At 41.0% G+C, this 20,072-nt stretch overlaps 2 protein-coding genes across 3 annotated transcripts in view; one reads left to right on the forward strand and one right to left on the reverse strand.

Moving 5' to 3' along the window:
- GAK (cyclin G associated kinase) overlaps nucleotides 1–17,621 on the reverse strand; it is a 68,143-nt gene extending 50,522 nt beyond the window's left edge. The window contains exons 1-7 of one of the 2 annotated variants that reach the window (XM_030237027.2): nucleotides 17,332–17,620; nucleotides 11,295–11,356; nucleotides 10,009–10,068; nucleotides 8,130–8,244; nucleotides 7,559–7,701; nucleotides 5,156–5,281; nucleotides 3,964–4,053 (exon numbers count right to left, since the gene is read on the reverse strand). In XM_030237027.2, the coding sequence (XP_030092887.1) occupies nucleotides 3,964–4,053; nucleotides 5,156–5,281; nucleotides 7,559–7,701; nucleotides 8,130–8,244; nucleotides 10,009–10,068; nucleotides 11,295–11,356; nucleotides 17,332–17,473 (738 nt within the window). In that variant the 5' untranslated portion in view covers nucleotides 17,474–17,620. Of the gene's footprint in view, nucleotides 1–3,963; nucleotides 4,054–5,155; nucleotides 5,282–7,558; nucleotides 7,702–8,129; nucleotides 8,245–10,008; nucleotides 10,069–11,294; nucleotides 11,357–17,331 lie in introns of both variants that reach the window. The other variant, XM_030237028.2, reaches the window with a different exon arrangement.
- HOOK3 (hook microtubule tethering protein 3) overlaps nucleotides 1–20,072 on the forward strand; it is a 945,081-nt gene that overhangs the window by 565,450 nt on the left and 359,559 nt on the right. The window lies entirely within an intron of this gene.

Genomic DNA, 20,072 nt, shown 5'->3' on the forward strand with positions numbered 1-20,072 from the left:
CCTAATTTAAAATCTTCCTTAAGGTGACGGTGGGGTTTTTAAAAGGTTCTGATAGTGTTTGGGGATTGAGGGAATAAGGAAGGGGTAGGATTGTTTGGAACTAATAAAAAAATATTGTTATTTTTCCCCTGACTAGCTTCAGGCAACAAGCAGCAGACTAAAGTTCTAGAGTACAGCTGCAGGATGACACAGATATTAGACTGAAGTAAAATTAAACTACATGAAACCTGATGAGATTGTTCAGCTCACACTGAATTAAAAGCTGCAGGATGTCTTGCACGGACCATTAAAAATTTTAATTAGATATTGGTTAGGAGAACCCAGCTTTGAAATTTTGCTCCTTAACAAACAATTCTGAAATCAACTCCTCTGCTTTTTCAGAAATCTTTGAGAGTGAGAGGGTATGAAGAGCCTTGCAAGCATGGAAAAAAAATCAGTTGACAAGGAACAGCCTGTCACTTAGTTGAATTTGAGTTCAGGAATTTACATTAATTTTGAAAACAAGTAACTAAAACATTTGGATTTAGTGTTTATTTTCTGATCTTTGAACTTAGGTAAGAAATGTACAGAAAGCAGTCAGCCAAATCTAAGAAACTCTGGACTTAAAATGACACCTAATCACATTCCCATTGTGGAGTCAATGGGATAACCATTGAGATAACCAGCCTTTCGTATGTGCTGTTGTTCAAAGACAGACATTACTTCCTTTGTTTTTAAGCTCACACTGTGACAAACACTCAGACTCAAGAGTGTTAATCATCCTACCTGCTTTCTTTGAATTTTTTTTTTTATCCTAAGCATAAACTACAAATCATTATTTATGCTTCCAGAGACAGGGCCATATTCTACTGCCAAATACTTTTATATTTTTATTGAACCCTAAGCATAAAGGAAAAAATACAGAACAATATGTTCCAACTCAGGTACAGTAAAGGAAACAGATCTTCCCAAAATACAGAAGGAAACCACCATGTTAACACTAACATATACAGAGTTATTTTAAACAAAAAATAAACTGCAACTGCCCTTTTGAGTGAGGCTTTTATTAAACATTCCTAGTTTTGTTTTTGACTGGACATTAACAAGGCAAACCTGGATAGGCAACGAGGTTTTGGAGGAACTTATGAATAAAAGGAGGATGTATCATCTTTGGAAGGAGGGTCAGGTTATCTCAGGAAGTATTTCAGAGGGTTGCTAGAGCATGTCGGAAAAAAGTTAGGGAGGCCAAAGTTCAGTTTGAACTTAAATTTGGCAACTTTTGTAAAGGAGAATAAAGAATGGTTTTACAAATATATTAATGGCAAAAGGAAGGGTAAGACCAACCTTTGTTCTCTACTGGATGTGGGAAGGAACTTAGTAACTGCAGATGAGAAGGCAGAGGTGCTTAACACCTTATTTGCCTAAGTCTTTAGCAGGAAGATGGCTCATCCTCAGGACAGCTGTCCTCCTGGGTTGGCAGATGGTGTCAGGGAGCAGAATGGTCCCCCTGTTATCCAGGAGGAGACTGTCAGAGAACTGCTGAGCCACTGGATGTTCATAAATCTATGGGCCCAGATGGGCCATCCCAGGGTGATGAGGGAGCTGGCAGATGAGCTTGCAAAGCCGCTCCCCATCATTTACCAGTCCTGGCTCACTGGGAAGTTCCAGGTGGAACTTCTAGTTCCACCTTCCACTAGAAGGTGGCCAGTGTGACACCCATCCACAAAAAGGGTGGGAAGGAGGATCCTGGTAATTGTAGGGGTTAGTCAGTTAGCCTGACCCCACTACCCAGCAAGGTAATGGAACAGTTGATACTGAGTGTCATCATGCAGCACTTACAGGATGGCAGGATGGCCAGGGTATCAGACCCAGCCAGCATGGCTTCAGGAGGGGTAGGTCATGTTTGACTGACCTGATCTCCTTTTATGACCAGGCGACCTGCCTGGTGGATGCAGAAAAGGCTGTGGATGTTGTCTATTTGAGCTTCAGCAAGGCCTTTGACACTCTGTCTCCCAGAGCACACTCCTGGAAAAGCTGGCAGCCCATGGCTCGGACAGGAGCACTCTTTGCTGGGTTCAGAACTGGCTGGATGGCTGGCTCAGAGAGGGGTGGTGAACAGTGCTGCATCCAGCTGGTGGCTGCTCACCAATGGTGTCCCTCAGGGGTCTATGCTGGGGCCAGTTCTGGTCAATATTTTTATTGATGACATGGATGAGGGTGTTGAGTCTTTCTTTATAAATTTGCAGATGACATTAAGCTGGAAGTGTGTGTCAATCTGTCAGATGGTAGGAGGGCTCTGCAGAGAGACCTGGAATGGTTGGATGGATGGGCAGAGTCTAACAAGGTGAAGTTTAATAACTCCAAGTGCTGAGTCCTGCATTTTGGCCACAATATCCTCCTGAAGTGTTATAGGCTGGGGACGGTGTGGCTGGACAGTGCCCAAGCAGAAAGGGACCTGGGGCTGCTGGTCCACAGCTGGCTGAACATGAGCCAGCAGTGTGCCCTGGTGGCCAAGAAGGCCAATGACTCCTGGCCTGGATCAGGAATAGTGCAGCCAGCAGGAGCAGGGAGGTCACACCTTGAGTGCTGTGTCCAGTTCTGGGCCCCTCAGTTTGGGAAGGACATTGAGATGCTTGAGCGTGTCCAGAGGGGGGCAACGAGGCTGGTGAGGGGCTTGGAACACAAGCCCAGTGAGGAATGGCTGAGAAAGCTGGGGTTATTTCATCTGGAGAAAAGGAGACTCAGAGGTGACCTTACAACTTGTCTACAACTTCCTGAAAGGTAGTTGTAGTCAGGTGGGGGTTGGGTCTCTTTCTCCAGGCAGCAACTGACAGAACAAGAGGACACAGTCTCAAGCTGCGCCAAGGGAAATATAGATTGGATATCAGGAAAAAGTTTTTTATGGAAAGAGTGACAAAGTGCTGAAATTGTCTACTCAGGGAGGTGGTGGAGTCACCATCACTGTATGTGTTTAAAAAAAGACTGGATGTGGCACTCAGTGACATGGTTTAGTTGAGGTGTTAGGGCATGGGTTGGTCTCAATGATCTTGAAGGTCTCTTCCAACCTATTGGTTCTGTGATTCTGTAATCCTGGCTCAGGCTGACAGTATTTAATGCAATGCAAATGAAGAGACCCAAGAGTCAGAAAAATATGTTTTATTTGGTGTTTCTTCACATGCCAGAAGGACATCACCAACAGATGTAGAAACTGAACAAGAGTTTCCACAACACCTTGCAACTACTCTAGTAAACTGAATCAAGTTCCAAGATTCCATAAAAAAAATCTTTTACAGCCCCAGCATTACATTTTCTCAATTTGTCATTTGATACACTGCTGATACAGGTAAGAACTGAACAGCTTGACAGCTGCCTTTATAAAAAACATCCCATATACTAAGTCATTAAGAGCTATATTACTGGGGAGTACCTCAGTACTGCAACATTACGCAGCTGGAAAAGGTACAGCTGAGGATTTAATGTTTACCTTTAATTCTTACTACAGATTTTTTAGTGAATGTGAACAACTTATCATCCTTTATGAATGATCTCTGCATTGTTCTCATTCTTGATATCTGTCTATTTTAGCTACAATCCATACCTGGACATAACCATTTTGAACTCAGCAATAGGCTGTCCCAGGATGATATGCATGGCAGAGCATGAAAGGCAAGAATTTGAATCTAAGTAAGTATTCTTGATTTATGGTGCCAAGCTCCAACTATTCTACTGAATGTTAGAGAGTCCAGCATTGCCTCTCAAATAGAAGTCAAGTTTGATCCAAGAAAAAATCTTGCACAGTACATCTCATTCTTTTAACATTTAGATACAGAATCCATTCTACTTAAGTTTATTTTGATCTAAGACAGCATCCTCCATTTATTTTGGTGCTTTAGTTACTTAATCAACAAACTAACACAAAGCCTGCAAAATCAGTTTCACTATGACATGAGCAACTATGATGTAGCAAGAAAAAAGACTTCTTACCCAAATGTCCTGCTTTTCACCAATTGGGAAATTTGAATACAAGTCTATCATTTCTGGTGTCCTGTACATTGGTGTTGTATTCCTTGTGATCTGGAGAAGACAGAATTTATTGAAACAATATTGAACAATGAGCTTTAACAGCATTCAACCAAGGAAACAGCTCTCCATGTAGAATGGACAGTAAGTACACTCATTTTCAAAACTCATTTCAGAAACACTTGTCAAGGAAAAAGCCACCAACTGAATCTTGCAATAGTCATAACAGTTTTGACATAAGGTCACATGAAGACAGTAGGACTCAATTAACATTGTGATCATCAAGAGTCCTTCCAAACAGCAAAGCACATAAAGTGACTGTTCTACAAGAGGCAAAAACAGACAGGAACACTAATGCCAAAAATCAACAATAAGCCAAAAAGTGAATTCACAGTCTAGTCCATCTCCCACTTTCTCAGCACACTTAATGACAGTGCAGACACATCCAAAGAAAAACTCTGGTCATAAGAATACCTGGAAAGACCTTTTCTACCATCTTTTTGCACAGGCCACACAAGACAGTGGTACGACATCATCATTTCATCAGTGCAATGCTTTCCAAGAATACCAGATGGCAAAACAGGGGCTTGTGATGTCACAAGTTGTACACATGAACTTAAGTGTATTTCTCCTGCTGATGCACTACACCAGATTTATTAGCATTACTTTCAACTCTAAACTAAGAACAAATGCACTTTGCAAAAGTACACTGCATCCTAGATTTAGTTACTGTAGTCCAAGGCACTGCAATACTGCCCATTCCTATTCTGCTGAGCAGACTTGCCTCTCAATCATAGAACATTCAGCTGAGGAAAAACAGATCAGAAGATGGTCATCAGTGTGACACAACCAACTTCTTGTCCAGTGCAATTAGAAGAAGCCCTTGTAACCACAGCAGACTGCAGAATGGACACTGACCACGTGTATTTCTAAAGTATTTCTACGTGTAGCTACAGAACAGAAGCTATGATTGTAACTGCAGACAGTTTTTGAACTCTAGCAAAACAAATACAAAACCAAAATTTTATAAATAATAATCTAACTGAAAAAATATTCAGTTGTCTTAGATGTCTCATGAATTAATACCAGATTAAAAGTAACAGTTAAATTAATTCACTGTCAACATTAGAATTAAATCACAATAAAATAGTCTCACCTCTTCTTCAACCACTGCTCTCTTCTGGGCAGACCAGTTATAGTCAGGATAGTAAGCTATAGTTGTAGCACTACCGAAGTCACAAAGTTTAATTGTCCCCTGATTACTAATAAGCAAATTTTCCACCTTCAAAAAGATGTAGAGCAACAGGTTTAAAAAACATGTATTTTTTGCCCTAACATGAACACTTTTATACACACCATCTTACTTGTGCATACATATAAAAACTAATCACTTTAGCCAAAAATATTGTTTAAAGGAAAACAAAGATTTCAGATATTACTGTAGTTTTATATGCTAGCAACACAGCCAAGTTTTGAAAGAAGCATCAAGCACACCATAAGCAGGAAACATGCCAGAGAGCAAGAAATAAATCCCAGGGAGAAAAAAAAAAAGTAATTTCATCAGAGCCTAAGAAAAGGCCAGTTTTTCAGATGAGAACTTGTAGAAGCAGTGTTTTAGAATCCAAATGTTTTCAGGCATAAAACTGAACACTGTTAGCTCATTTGCAGTGGGATGAAGGTTAGGACTGCTACAGGCAAAAAGCAGGGAGGTACTAGTAGAGAAGCAGACTGCTAGGAGACACCCATAAAGAAGCAGCTATGACCTGTCCAGAGACAAAAAACAGCTATTTGACAACCATGTACTGCCTGGATAGTTCATCATCCATTATCCCTGCCTTCTTCATTTTCATAAATTCCAATTGTCCTGTATTGTTACTTGAAATGTGGAAGAAACTTAAGGAAAGAGTAGGTATTGGGCAGACCTACTTGAAGTCATAATCACAAAAAATAAAATTAAAAAATAAAATTTATACCTCTGTATAAAGTTAGGTAAAGGTGTCAAAGTCAATTGGCTCAAAAACTCTAACAGTTTTCTATGCTGCTGACCTTAGTTTAGACCACAAAAAGGATAATACAGTTAAATGATCCCTATTTGGCTCCTGGCTGTAGTAAGGCCTCTGCCTCTTGCAGCACAACAATCATTTAATCTTGTTTTGCAGACTCTGCAACATGAGACCAGCACAAAACCAAATTCCTGTCTTTTCCCATGTTTTAGCTCTGTTAGGAAGGTACATTCCTTGAGTGGAAAAAACTTGTTGTGAATTACAGGATTAGCTCAACGTCTATGCAGCTGGCTATGAAAGAAATTGTGTATTTATTTGTAAATAGGTTTTTTTACTTTTTTTTTCAGAAGAGAGATGCACCTTTTCTGCAAAAGCTAGGGGCTGGCATATAGAAATGTCAGTGAAGAATGGTTAACATGTCTTTGACACAACCTCACAACCTAAAAGCCTGTTCAATGGCACCAAGCGAAAAAAACAGAAAGGGAGTGCTCTGTCACCAAAGCTATGTTATATTTATGGGCTATACTAATAGCTAACATAAAAGCTTTCATCAAGAGTGATGAAAATAATTAACACACTTACTTCTAGAAGAGTGGTCTTATTTTCCTTTCCCCAAAGTCACTGAGTACATGCTTACTTAAGGAGAAAAAAATTTTCCTATTTTTACATTAACTGAGATCAAAACAGGCTGGATAGACACACGTGAAATTTAGACACTATTCCAAGAATAAGAATCTCCTCTGTCTTATTTTTCTTATGCTCAAGAAAATTCAAATATACATAATACAGCAGAATCTCACTGATGATGAGGGCTTCCTCATCTAAAGCATATTGAACAGGTGAAGGTCAACCCTTGTCTTCAAAATAAAAAATTCAAACCCAGGTAAGTCCCTTCAAAGCTCCTAAAGGTAGAACACTTTCTACAGCATAAGCCTATGATTTCCAGGTAAAGGCTAAAAAATTAAAAAAAAAAAAAAACAAAAAAAACCAAACCCACAAAAAAAAACAACCAAACAAAAAACAACCAAAGAAACCCCTAAAAACCAAAATCTAACCTGAATTATGCCTACCAAATTTTACAACTCAAATTAAAAACAAACACTGAAGTACACTGCAGTTACCAGTTCTAAAACTATCAGCTTACTACACATTCTCAATGTGGCAATGTAATCCTTCACAGATAATTCAACATTCTTCTCCTTCAAAGCTTTACCTCTTCTATGAATACACATACTTAACCCAGAACTGCACTTCACTAGTTGGAACTGAATATTTTATCAAAAACAAAATACTCAAGCTAACTCAATCAGCAAAACATGATACAGTACTTTTCTGTCAGCTTGTTTCAGATAGACCACAAGCATTTTCTAAACAGCAAGCACAAGGAGAAGAAGCTGTTTGAAGAGATGCAAGTATTTCAGTGATGACCTTCCCACTCAACAGTTACGGCAAGGCAACAGATCCAAGACTATGCTCAAGAATCGTTTTTAATGCTGAGCCCAACAGGCTCCTTTGCTGTTCAGAAGTTCAGCCTTTATTTAAATATTGTAACATACCTTTAAGTCTCTATGAATAATAGGAGGCTTCTGCTTATGCATATGCTGCACTGCTCTGCAGGTCTGATAAAAGATCTTCAAAACTGTGTCGCAAGAAATAGGTCCTTTAGATTCTACTTTCTTTAAGAATTCCACCAGCTGTCCTGCAGGAAGTGAGAGAAATTCAAATAAGCACACAGAGAACACTGCAAATTCTGAAAGCTTGACACAAATAGATCCTTCTCAAGAACAGCTTAAAATCTTGAGTTGTATTAAATAGATTTTCTGCAAATGGGAAGTCCACACTGACTACAATGACAAAAAAAAAAGAGTGCTCTAAGGAACTACTCCTACTCTTCCTTTCTCTGCCTAGTCTCAAACACAAAAAACTTAATGATTACCTCATATTTAAGGCAAGGTTAAACTGTAGTCTAAAAAATCTCCATCTTTATCCTATAAAAGATAAGTTTGAACTCTGGCTCCACTGAACCATGCTATCTTTTACAGTCATCCCAAGCTTTTAAGTTAACAAGCAACCCATGCAAAACAGCTGCCAGAAGTGTGCACTGCTGGGAAAAGAAATAAAGTTTACCTTTACACAGCTCTGTAAGCAGAAGAAACTCTCCCTGCCCTGTGTCTGATTCTTCTTTTCCTATAGATGCTGCAGAGCAAAACTGGACAATGTTGGGATGACCTGAAAGTTTTTTCTGGAGATAACACATTCAAGGAAGATGACTCCCAAGTTCATTGATACTATTGCAGTAGCTCATTTGAAATGGCAGATTAAAACCACAGAAAGCATAGTAACTGCAATCAATACCCTATGCAAAACAGGGACATACATGCCTCAGCTGTAAGAAATCTGAGAAAGGAATCTAAAGTATGCAATAAAAAAAAAAAAAAAAAAAAAATTAAAAAAAAAAAAAAATTAAAAATCCTTATGATCATGGCTTGGAAGAAACTGGACTCAGTAACAGGGCTAGTTCTTTTTGTCTTTTGAAAATGACTGTCTAGCAGGAGTAGCAGGGACATCTAGTAATCAGCTGCTTCTCTAGATGGTTGATCAAGAAAGGGCTATTGTAGCTTCACCTATCTTTCCTGAAGAAGTATTAAGTATGCCATGCTTCTATTTTAATTACTTAAAATAGAGTTCAAAACAATTAGAGGTCTAAAAGGGCAAGGAACTTATCCTCCCATCATTAGTAATAATTTTTCATGATAAAACCTTTATCATGTTTCACTTTCAGTTCAAAAACTTGAGGTATCATTTTTGAGCTATGTAAAGGGGAGTACAGTGTAAATGATCTCAGCTCCTGCCAGTGGAAGTTATGCTGCATTATGCCTGTCTGTGCATACACTGAGACTTGTGCCTATGAGGCAAACACAATCTATTTACAGGATGCATTCACCAAGTCTGAAGAGAGAAAAGCAAAGACTTTGTAAGTAGAAGAAAGCTATTAAAAAGGGCAAGTTGGATCCACACAATTCACATTAATCTGATTTTATGCATCTCTCCACAACCCTCTATTCAGAGCTTCAAGAATTAATTGCATTTCACAGTCTTATCTCAGAAAGTCGCTGTGAAAAACATCCAAAGAACACTGAGCTCTTTACTCTTGGCAAGATAATGCCAGAGTAGATAGAAAATGTATAGTGCTATGGTAGTCTGTCTTAGAAGTACTTCTCATAAGTGATGTTTAGGCTAAGATTTTGCAAAACATATCAGCAATCATAAAAAGAAATGTCTGAGTAGCTTAAATTAGGATCAGTGGGTTTGCCTGCCAATTCAAGATGAAGCTGAACACTCAGACGGGAACACATCAGCATACCACAGCTGAATAGCAGGAACTGAGGATCCAAGAAGAGTCAGGCCAGGGAGAAAATATTGAATTTACTGAAATCAAGGAGTAAAAAAAAACACACTGAGATTACATTATACCCTACTATCTGACATCACTGAAAATAAAGAGGACAGCAAGGACACTGAGAAACGTCTGCTTGTTTCCAATGTAGTCTACTGAGATTTCTTCCTTAATAGCTAGCACTACTTCTTAAAGCCAGATGGATCCAAAGCAGAAATTAATGAACATTGAGGGTAAAAGCAAAGAGCAAAATCCAGTGCATGTGAGGGAATTCTATTTAAGATCTAAGTATCATGTGAAGTCAAAAGGTCTCTTGACAACATTCACAGGGCTGCAAGAAAGCCCAAATAAGATTTTCACTTCTTGCTAGAAGTACATGGCAAATTCTACACTAGCTACAAAAATTATTTGCACACACTGTATTACTGCAATTTTTGAAGAACTGAACTTTACAGATGTTGATTCATGATACCAGATTCATGACAAACCATGAACCCAGAATGTCAGTCCTCTTAGGCAGTGTATGGCATGAAGAAAAACAGAATCTGTACAGCAATCTTTTGTTATCCAGAAATCTCAGGCAGTTAAATATGTTACAGAAAAGGATACCATAAAACAAACTTCCTGAATGATGGCTTTGTTCTTTTCCTCTTCATTAGACAACAATCGCTGTCAAAAACCAAAATAATTGAGAAGATATAGTTACTGAAACTTACAGAATAACAATGCATAGATTTTTTTCCACAGAATATGAAGGACAAATTTTAGTCAAAAACCTAAAGAAACTGTAATGGAGCAGTAAACAAAACTGGCTTATTGTACATCTTGACATTCTGTCATAAATAATACCTAGTTTTCCATTTACCTGGACTATTTAGGTTTAGTGAAAATTGAGCAGCTGTAACTTTTGACACTCTTTAAAGTAACTGTTCCAATAGTTCTCATATACAAAGCACTAAAGTCTCTTGGCTGCCGCATTGTGGCCTAACAAGGAAAGACTCACCTTCTGTCTGAAATATTCAGCAACAACCTTCAAGTCATTCTAAACTAACTCCTCCAGATTATGTAGCCAGGCTTTTTCAATGTTACTTGTGTAATCGGTAGCAAAATAAAGCATTACTGTTTCTAGTATTACCTGGATTTGCAGTCAACATTTGACTACAAGCAGCCTGAGCATTCTCTACAAAAGTACCAGTTTTACAGAACAGAGGAAGTATAGTAATGGTTCACCTTTTACCAGTTATTTTTTAACGGGGAAAATTCTAGAGGATCTTTTGAACACATATAGTATATGGCTTTGGTCACTTTTTTTTTACTGTAGGATGTGGAATGAATTGGAAAAAGCCAAAGTTATTACTGGTTGTATAATGCCAACTTACCTCTCCCACCCTTCATACAAATACCCAGTTTACACCTGATTACCAGAAGCTTCTAGAAACCAAGAATCCAGAAGTACCAGGCCAAATGTTTAAGCAATGAGTCAAAGTGTGGAGCATTATTTTTAATACTAAGGAAATTTACTCTTAAAGTAAGAAGATAGGCTAAATCTGCTTCTGACAGTGAAAAAAGATTCCAGTACTCCACTTCAGGTAACTATGTAATTACTTTTTACCCATGCGTCCACGTTTTGGACTGGATCATGATTTTTTACACCAAATAAAAAAATAAAGACCAACAGCACCTAAAAGCCCAATTCCCCTGTTTGTCACCTAAGTATGAAGTGTAGGGTTCTAACTGGAATAGCCATTCTAAATAGTGGGCTACAAACACCATTAATACACTGCATTTTTCCAAGTTACTTGCTCAGTTGCATACATAAAGGACTAATTGTCATGCTAAAATATCAAGCTGAAAGACAGCCCTTACAAACCTATAGTGAAGTAAATTAATATTACCTTCAAAGCATAATCTTTGCCACTTCCAAGATCTTGAGCTTCATAGACAAAAGCAAAACCCCCTACAAGAAGAAGGCACATTATGTCAGTTTTAATTTCAATATTCAGGTACATCATTTCTTTTTAGTCTAAGAGAAACAACACATGAATTTAGATACATTTCTAAATGTACCAAAACCACATTTTTCAGCATCTGATCAAGACTGCTGATATTCAGTAAGAGTTTGGATATTGTATTCCTTTCTTGTACATAAGCAAAGAGCACACTGACTTTGTTACCTTCCTTCATTTTGTAAAGTCTACCTATGCAGATTTCTTATGAAGCTAATTTTTTTAAAAGGTCGTTATAAAACCAAAATACAGTACAGCATATATTACCTAATAAATTCACTTAAATTTTTTGGTATCACACAACTAACACTTTGTACAAAAACCAGCAATAACTAAGGAAGTTAACTGCTAAACACACACCTCCTGTTTTTAAGATAACTGTCATGTCAGAGGGCATTTTCAAGTACGGAAGCACACATTATAATAATGCTAATATTGTTACCAAATTGCAACGTGTCATTTAATAAAATATTTCCCTTCCAACTCCTTTTGTCAAACTATCTATTTTCTCAAACACTTCCTTTTGCTCAAGAGCACTGCGCAAACCTCATTGAGACAGCTGAAGTTTGAGAGTACATAACTAGTTTAAAATATGCATTTCTACTTCAGTGATTGTACAAGCTCAACTTGTACAACTATGCCCCTCTCAAAACATCAGCTTCAAGTAAGTTTCCCATTCTGTCGTTTTCACTTGATCACTTGAACACGGTTCAGCTCCATACAACACAGATCATTACATGTAGTGCTTAGTTTATTACTACTGCAGCACTACAGCAGAAACCATGTTTAATTCCATAGATTTTCTGGGATACCAAAGGAATTAGAGCATGTTGTAAAGGTACTTCTAACTTTTTTTTTTTAAGCCATCTGTTATTAAAAAAAACAATTCTTAAACAAAAACTAGTCCTACTGTGTCATTCTTAAAAGCAGTTCCATTTACAGTTTGATGCTGGCTCCCTTGAAAAAGTAGTCTATTAAAGCAGTTTTAATTTACCCCTCCCCTCAGGAGGGACAAGTTTACTAGCAAAACTTCTCTGCCATAACAGTTTACTCCAAGCCCACCAAACAATATAATCTGCAGTCAGAAAAAATAATATAAAAAGCACTTTCAACAAACACCCATACAGGAGATACAACTGAGGCAAATGGTAAAATGGAAATTAAGCAAAGAACAACTTCTAAGGGTGTCTAAAGAATGTATTTACATTGGGGTCTTTTTACTCATTTTTTAAACTCATGTAAATGTTTGTACATGTTTTAAGACAGTTTTCTGAGGATTTCTGTATCAGCAAAATCATCCTAGTACTCCCCCATACAGATCACCAGTGTAGAGATATGTACACACCCACCCCAGCTATTGCCCAGTGAGACAGGTTTTACATTGCTAAGGCATTCCAGAACCCCATTCTCAGAAGACACCCAAGCCCTCCAAGGTCATCCCAGAAGTTTTCTAGTTTCTAGTTCAGAAGGTACAGCAGAAGAAAACTGGGTTTCTTTCTTTTCTGTAGACACAAGCCCTTACACATCAAGGCTCACTACACAGCACCACACCATCTCATGAAAATCAGGAACTAACTCTAGCTTATTTGCTTGATTTATTAGCAAGCACTCTAAACTTATCCTTGCACCACCACAGGCCTCAGGCAGTACTCCTGTCAGTACTTCATCACGCTCTTACAGAGAATTGAAAACCCTTGTTTTTTCAACCAAGAGACTTGGATTCTCCCTCAAGTCAAACCTAGGTGTCACATAGTACTGAATAACTGTATTTACACATCAAGTTGGATTTAAAACTGCTCTTTTTTATCATATCTCTGTTTTACGCATCTTCACAAGTTATTTTTTCAGATAAGCAGCTTCAGTAAAATGACAGATAAAAAAGCATCAAAATAGGGACATCAACCACATCATAACAGTGCTTGCTACTGTAATTTACTCACTGTTTCATTACACACTTAAATAGTCATGAAAAAGTGAGGGTGTGAGTAGCTTCCTGTTTGTAACTATTTGATATGACTTGTCTACTCCCCTCCCAAACACTGACCAAATGTGTTTCCATACCAACTTTCAGTGGTTTATGTTTCAACCATAGCTTGATTGAAGCACTATAATTCTAGACTGGAATGTAAGTTACAATGCATTTTAACTGAAAGCTTTTCTATCAGAGTATCAAAACAGCAAAGATGCTCTGTTATTGCTGCCAAGCATTGATTCACAAGCTTTTTTTTTTTTTTTTTTGAAGTCCAGTCATGTATTTGCGTCCACTGCAAGTACTAGTAACATGATGAAATTGCCTCAAGAATGAAGGATGGCCCAAACTTAAAGATCTGGACATTTTCCCAACCCTTTGAGAAGCAGAGAGGTAGAATATCTTCAAACTTTGAGAGCTCCCCTACAAGCAGGAATTGCTAGAGCCGAGAAAAATAGAACTGTTCTGCACCAGGCTGAACATATTGTCTACATTTACAGTAAAGAGAATGGAAGCTGGACAGCTGCCAGGTCAGGTGCTTTAGTTGTTCTTTAGGAATCATCTTTTTTTTCCCTATCTGTCAGCAAATAAAACTAGCAATGGCAGAAACTTGGCATTAGCATTTAGTGTGCCTCTGCTGCTAGAGTTTTACAAAATAAATCCACCCAAAAACCTGGACTTAATTAGGCAATCATTATCCTATGAATTGCAGAGACCATAGAATTGTTCCTGCAAGCTTGTAATACTGTCTGTTCACACTCAAAATACTGAGTAAGCCCTGAAATAAAGAAAAAAAAGTCGCTTTAATTGCAGAAGTTTCACCTTGACAGAAAACAGCTCATAACAAATCCCTTACCTATGTGGCCTTAAGCTATTACATCTATTTTTAAACTCAAAAAATATTAAAGTCTGCACCCATTTAAGTCTGTAGCCTATCGGTATCTTTCTGACTAAGGAATGATTTTTTCATTGTTGTAAAAGTTTAGTCTCAGATCAAACAGATTGAAAAATGCATTCTTTTTCTCATCATGTTTCTCTTCTTGTGTGTTTTTTTGTCAATGTTTGTTACTCAAAGGTAGCATAAGATTTCATTACGTGTGAAGAACGGTTGTTAAACATGTGCTACAGAACTTGCTTGTTCCCCCTTTTTCACACAATCTGGTTTATTCTACATTGTTCAGTCTCATATACAAAAGAAGCAACAGTATTCACTAATTAGGCAGGAAATCTGTGACTATTCTACTGAAGTAAAATTGTGGGGGGGGTCTGTGCACCTAACAGGAGGATCCAAGAGAGCCATGATACCTGAAGCCACCATCATAATGAGAGCAAATAGGGATTATATGTAAAGGCCCCCACCAAAGTCCTCTAAAATCTTATCTGCAGTGAGCTACTGAGATGTCCAAGCAGGAAAAAAAACAGGATACCATATTCTAGAAGTGCTCAGCCCAGTCTGTGACACACTTGGTCTGTTCTTGCTTCCAGAGGTAGTATCAGCAAAAGAGATCATCACCAGCTCATCCCCCACAGGCTGCTGCCAGCCTCCTGCAGCAGCACACTGTATTTTCAATCAGCCCAGTCCTACCCCAGCACAACACCTCTGTGAAATAACCAGGAAAATGCATCCAAGCAACCTGTGCAACAAGTCTCAGTCTAGAGCACAGCCAAACATGGATTACCACCAGCACTGGTGCACACTACAGAGCTGGAAGGAGCTGTGGGCTAGGGGAACAACTGAACCTGTGGTGCCAGATGATACCATGCAATGTCCAACCACAGGCACTGTTCACACCAGCTACAAAGCTGAGCACACGAGCCTACAGAAAAGTCTGCATTGGCAGATGACACACAGCTCACCATGGATTTGAAATCCAGATTCAGAAAGCAGCACCTGACTTTCCAGAAGGGAATCTGGCATGAAATAACTGATCTAGAAGAAAAACAGATCCCATATTTGTAACCATGGAAGGGAATACATGTAAGCCACAGCTGGGGATCCATGTATCAGAAGGTATCACAACACGTCCAGAGTTGAAATATAAATGCAATTTGAGCAACAAAATAAACTATACACTACAGACAAATTCAAGTCTGAAGATCGCAGGAGAGGCTGGAATTTCTATATTTCACATCTATTTTATCTTTATACTCAATGTACTGCAAGGGCTCTTCTAAATGGGCTACACTGGCTAGCAAATTATATTTTCCAGAAAAAGCAAGCAGCTAGCCCAACTTCAGTTAGCAAAATAAGGAAAGAAAACAACATAAAATAAAACCATAACACTGAGACAAACATGGAACACAAAGCAGTGGTCATAGAGAAATTGTAAAGAACTGTAGGTTAAAGCATGTCTCAGTTTGCTTTAAGTCATCTAACTTGGCATATTTCCCCTGACATTTTACAATGCCTGTGTCATATTCTGGAAAACAGCAGGCTGCTGTCAAAGTAAAGTATTAAAATACCTGCTCCAGAACCAAGAACCAAATAGTATATATGCCTCAAAAATAGCTTCCTGCCCTAACTTTCCTTTGTCCTTCAGTAACTGCTGTGGTCACTGCCAGCAATAATTTTACAGTATCAGCAGCACTGAGAGTTCTTTTAGCATTCACATTTTACTCAGTGCTTACATTTCAGTCACAACTCTGACTGTAAAGAAGCTGTAAGTAAAGGCTGAAGGCAGAACAGGAGGACATGACATCTAGTATTGTTTAAAATGCAACTTACTACATAAGAAACTGCCAGGTTTTCTCTAAGATCATATGCCAAAAGTGCCTGAGCATTCAAGTGACAAATTATTGCCCTTAAGAAGATAAAGCAGCGAAGATCTAGTGGTTGTTTTACAGCTCAAAAATTTAATAAGAAGCTTGCAAGCGGTTTGAAGTAGCTAATTTTTCTTCTATCCTGATCACCAAGATTTCAACAGAAAACTACTTAGTATCAGAAAATTACAAGAAGAAGCTACAGAAAGAAACTTCAGCAACCAAAAGAAGCTCTAAACAGACTTTTGAGGTATTTAACCTAAATAGCATCAACCATTTCTACAAAGTTAATGGACTATTTAACTGCAGTAGTATAGAAAAGTCCATATTTTAGTCTACTGAGAGTAGCCTTCAATGGTCCTTCTGCCGGAGGAAATAAAGTATTTTCTCTGACCACAAGCATTAAGACAATTGAAATTTCTTCTAATATCTAAGTAAGTTGCACCTATCAAACATATCATCTTTTCTAAAACAGATTAACAAGCCATGTGGCAGGCTACCTACCCAAAGCTTCACTGAAACTACCCAGATATTTAGCTCCCTGTGCTCTAGCAAAGTGTATGTGCACAGCAAGACCAGTCTCCTGACACACGTGTTTAAAGCAAACACATTTCCTGCATTCTATAGTCTTCCAATTGACCCCAAACAACAGAGGCAACCTTGCATGTTTGGCATATTATACATTGTCATTTAAAGAAAAAGGAAAAAAAAAAAACAAACAAACAAACAAACCCCCACGCAAACCAGAATTTTCATGAGGTTCTTGCCAGGTTATAAAGACCATGACAGACTACAAACTCCTCCGAGTTCTGATATGTGGTTTTAAACCACGAAGCAAGCGAAGAAACGGCCACACAGCACAGCGGCTCTCGGTGGCTATTCCTGAGGCGGGACAGTAACACCAAGCACTGCTGCGAGCCCCGGGCCTGGGGACAGCGTCCCCCCGTGTCTGGGGACACCGGCTCGGCGCGGAGCGGGCGGCACGGACACCGCCAACCCTTCCCGAGAGGCCGGAACCGCCGCCCCGCCCGCCGCCCGCCCGCCCCCACCCGGGCGCGGCCTGCCAAGGAGGAAACCCTCCCGGTCTAGGAACAGGAGCCGAGGAAAACGGGAGCGGGAGGCCTGTGGGGAAGCCCATCCCAGCCCCGCAGCGCCGGGGTCCGCCCCGCACGGCCCGGCCCCGCCGCCCGCTCTTACCCTCGGCAATGACCCGCTTGATGCGTAGCTTCATGTCGCCCATCTCCACCGTCTGCCCCACGAAATCGTTCTGGTCACGGCTGGCGGCTCCCAGGGAGCCGGGGCCCGCCAGGAAGTCCAGGGCGGATTGGAAGAGCGACATGGCCCCCGGCAGGCAATGCAATTGAATGGGACGGGAAGAGATAGAAGCAGAGTGGGATGGAGTTGGAGGGCTCCGCCGAGCCACCGTCAGCCGCGGCGAGAGCCCGCCTGCCTCCCCTACTGCCTCCTCAGCCGCTCTTCCCTCAGCTCCGGGCGGCTTCCGGGAACGCTGCGTCACTTACGCGCTCCCGGCGCGGCCCGCCCGCCGCAGCCCGGCCGGCCGCGGCCCCGCCCCGCGGGAGGAGCTCCGGCTCCCGCCCGGCTCCGCTCCTGCAGCGTCCCCTCCCCGAGTCTCGCTCTCTCCCGGGTTCCCGCTGGCCGCGGGGAACGCGCGAAACTCGCCTTCCCGCCCTGCCCGCGGCTATTTCCCCCTGGAAGGGTCGCCATTACCCAGGCAGCCGTGTGTTTCCACAGTTTAACACTTTGGTTGGCAGCCGGCGAGAGATAAATGTTCTCCTGTCCTTCGGCACCGCTGGCGCTTGGGCAGCACCTGCGCTTTTCCCACAGAGCATTACTGCCGTCCTTTCCCTCCCTGTTCGTCTGCCCTCCGGATCTTCCCGCGCCTGTCGCTTTTCCCCGCAACCCTGACGGGCTGCCCTCCCTGCCCCAGCCACTGCCCTCCCTGCATCCCCACTGACAGCACCGGGACGCACGGGCGGGCGTGTGTCACGGGCTCTCAGTGTGTCACGCTGTCGTCGTTTGACAGTGTGGCTGCCAAGTGCAAGGCACCCACGAGAGCCTCTCACTCACCCTCCTCTGCTACTGCTGAGCAGAGGACAGAAAAATTTAAGGTAGGGTTCGTGAGTTGAGGTAAAGACCGGGAGAAGCATTCCAAGGGCAAAACAGGCTCAACTTAAGAGATGCAAAGTGAGTTTATTACTAACAAAATCAGAGGAGGGTAATGAGAAGTAAAATAAGCCCTTAAAAATAACCTCTTTCTTCCCCCCAACCCCTCCCTCCTTCCCACCAAGAGCACAGGGAGACAGGGCATAGGGGTTTCGGTCAGTTCATCACCCGAGGTTTCCTTCTGCTGCACAGGCAGAGGAGCCCTTCCCCTGTGAGATCGTGGGATCCCTTCCCACGGGAGACAGTCAGTCCTCTGTGAAATTCTCCAGCATGGCTCCAAATCTCAGGAGCAGCAGTCCTCCCAAAACTGCTTTGGCATGGGTTACTCTTTCACGGGGTGCAGTTCTCCAAGGACAGGCTGCTCCACTCTGGAATCAGGGACCCCTCTCTCCACTGGGTCTCCCACAGCATCACAGCCTCCTCTAGCAGCCATCCACTCCGGCACTGGCATCACCCCACGGGCTGTGGTGGATCTCCGCATCCCCTGTGGATCCCCATGGGCTGCAGGGGCACAGCTGCTTGCTTCACCATGGTCTCACCACAGCCTGCAGGAGAATCTCAGCTCTGGTGCCTGGAGCAGCTCCTCCCCTTCCTTCTTCACTGACCTTGGTGCCTCACAGGTTCTCACTTCATCCTCTTCTCTGGCTAGAATTAAAACTGCACCCCTACTTTTGTTTTAATGTCTTCTTAAATATGTTATCACAGAGGCATTACCATAATCTCTAGTTGGCACAGCCTTGGCCAGCAGCATGTCCATCTTCAGAGCCATCAGGGATTGGCTCTGCCAGACGTGGTGGGAGGTTCTAGAAGCTTCTCACAGAAGCCATCTCCATGCCCCCTGCTGCTACCAAAGACAGGCCGTGCAAAACAAACACACTAATGGTGGGAATAGCCATATCCACAGAAAGTGTTAGCCTGTGTTTTTACAGGAAAAGGTGACTCCTCTTTGTGTGTTTGGCAGATCCTGAACTGGTCAGTCTATTCTCAGAATACTGCTGTATGACCTGAGAGAGCAGATCACTAAAGAAAGGCTTGCCTCCAAACCTTTAGTGTCAGAAAGAACACCAATAGTCAAGATTCTCTTTCAAAAGTTTAGTCCATATTGTCTCCACCTTGCGAGCAGCTAGCCTATTGAGACAATCCCAGACATCCCTGGGATGTGGTCTGTGGTCTTCTGATGTACTTCTTTTTCTTACGCAATTCTGTAAGATTTCAGGTGGCCATGGCTACTTTCTCCTGCACAGATGACTGGTTCAGTTTTTTGAAGTTATATTTCTCAATCAACTTCCATAAACTAAGAACTTGCTCTTCTTTACGCAAGAGCATAAATTAGAGGGGCATGGCCTCTTGTGATTCCCGCACTGTTCTGCAATGCTTGATCAGTCAACAAGTGTGGTCTTAAAGGTGAGTAGATTTATATTAAGATCCCACGGTTTTGTACCTGTAATTAAAAAAAATTATCAAAGATTATAGTAGAGAGCTTCCTTCTCTCTGCAGTAGAGGTAAGCTGCTATTTTTCTCTTTCAATTCTCCCTGTGAGAAAACTTCTTTTGTTACAGTAACTCACACCAGCATTACTTCTTTGCAGGAAATCCTACCTGCAGGAGCATCTTACTTTCAGTCCTGCTTTGGTTTCTGACTTTCCTGATTATTTTTGTTCAGGAAAATGCTGTAATTATTTTTTTACAAACAAAAACAGCTGGTTAGGCTTGCTACACCATATTGTTCCATTCACTATCTCTTGTATCATTCAC

This window comes from Serinus canaria, chromosome Z (assembly GCF_022539315.1).
Source record: "Serinus canaria isolate serCan28SL12 chromosome Z, serCan2020, whole genome shotgun sequence".
In the NCBI taxonomy this organism is placed as follows: domain Eukaryota; kingdom Metazoa; phylum Chordata; class Aves; order Passeriformes; family Fringillidae; genus Serinus; species Serinus canaria.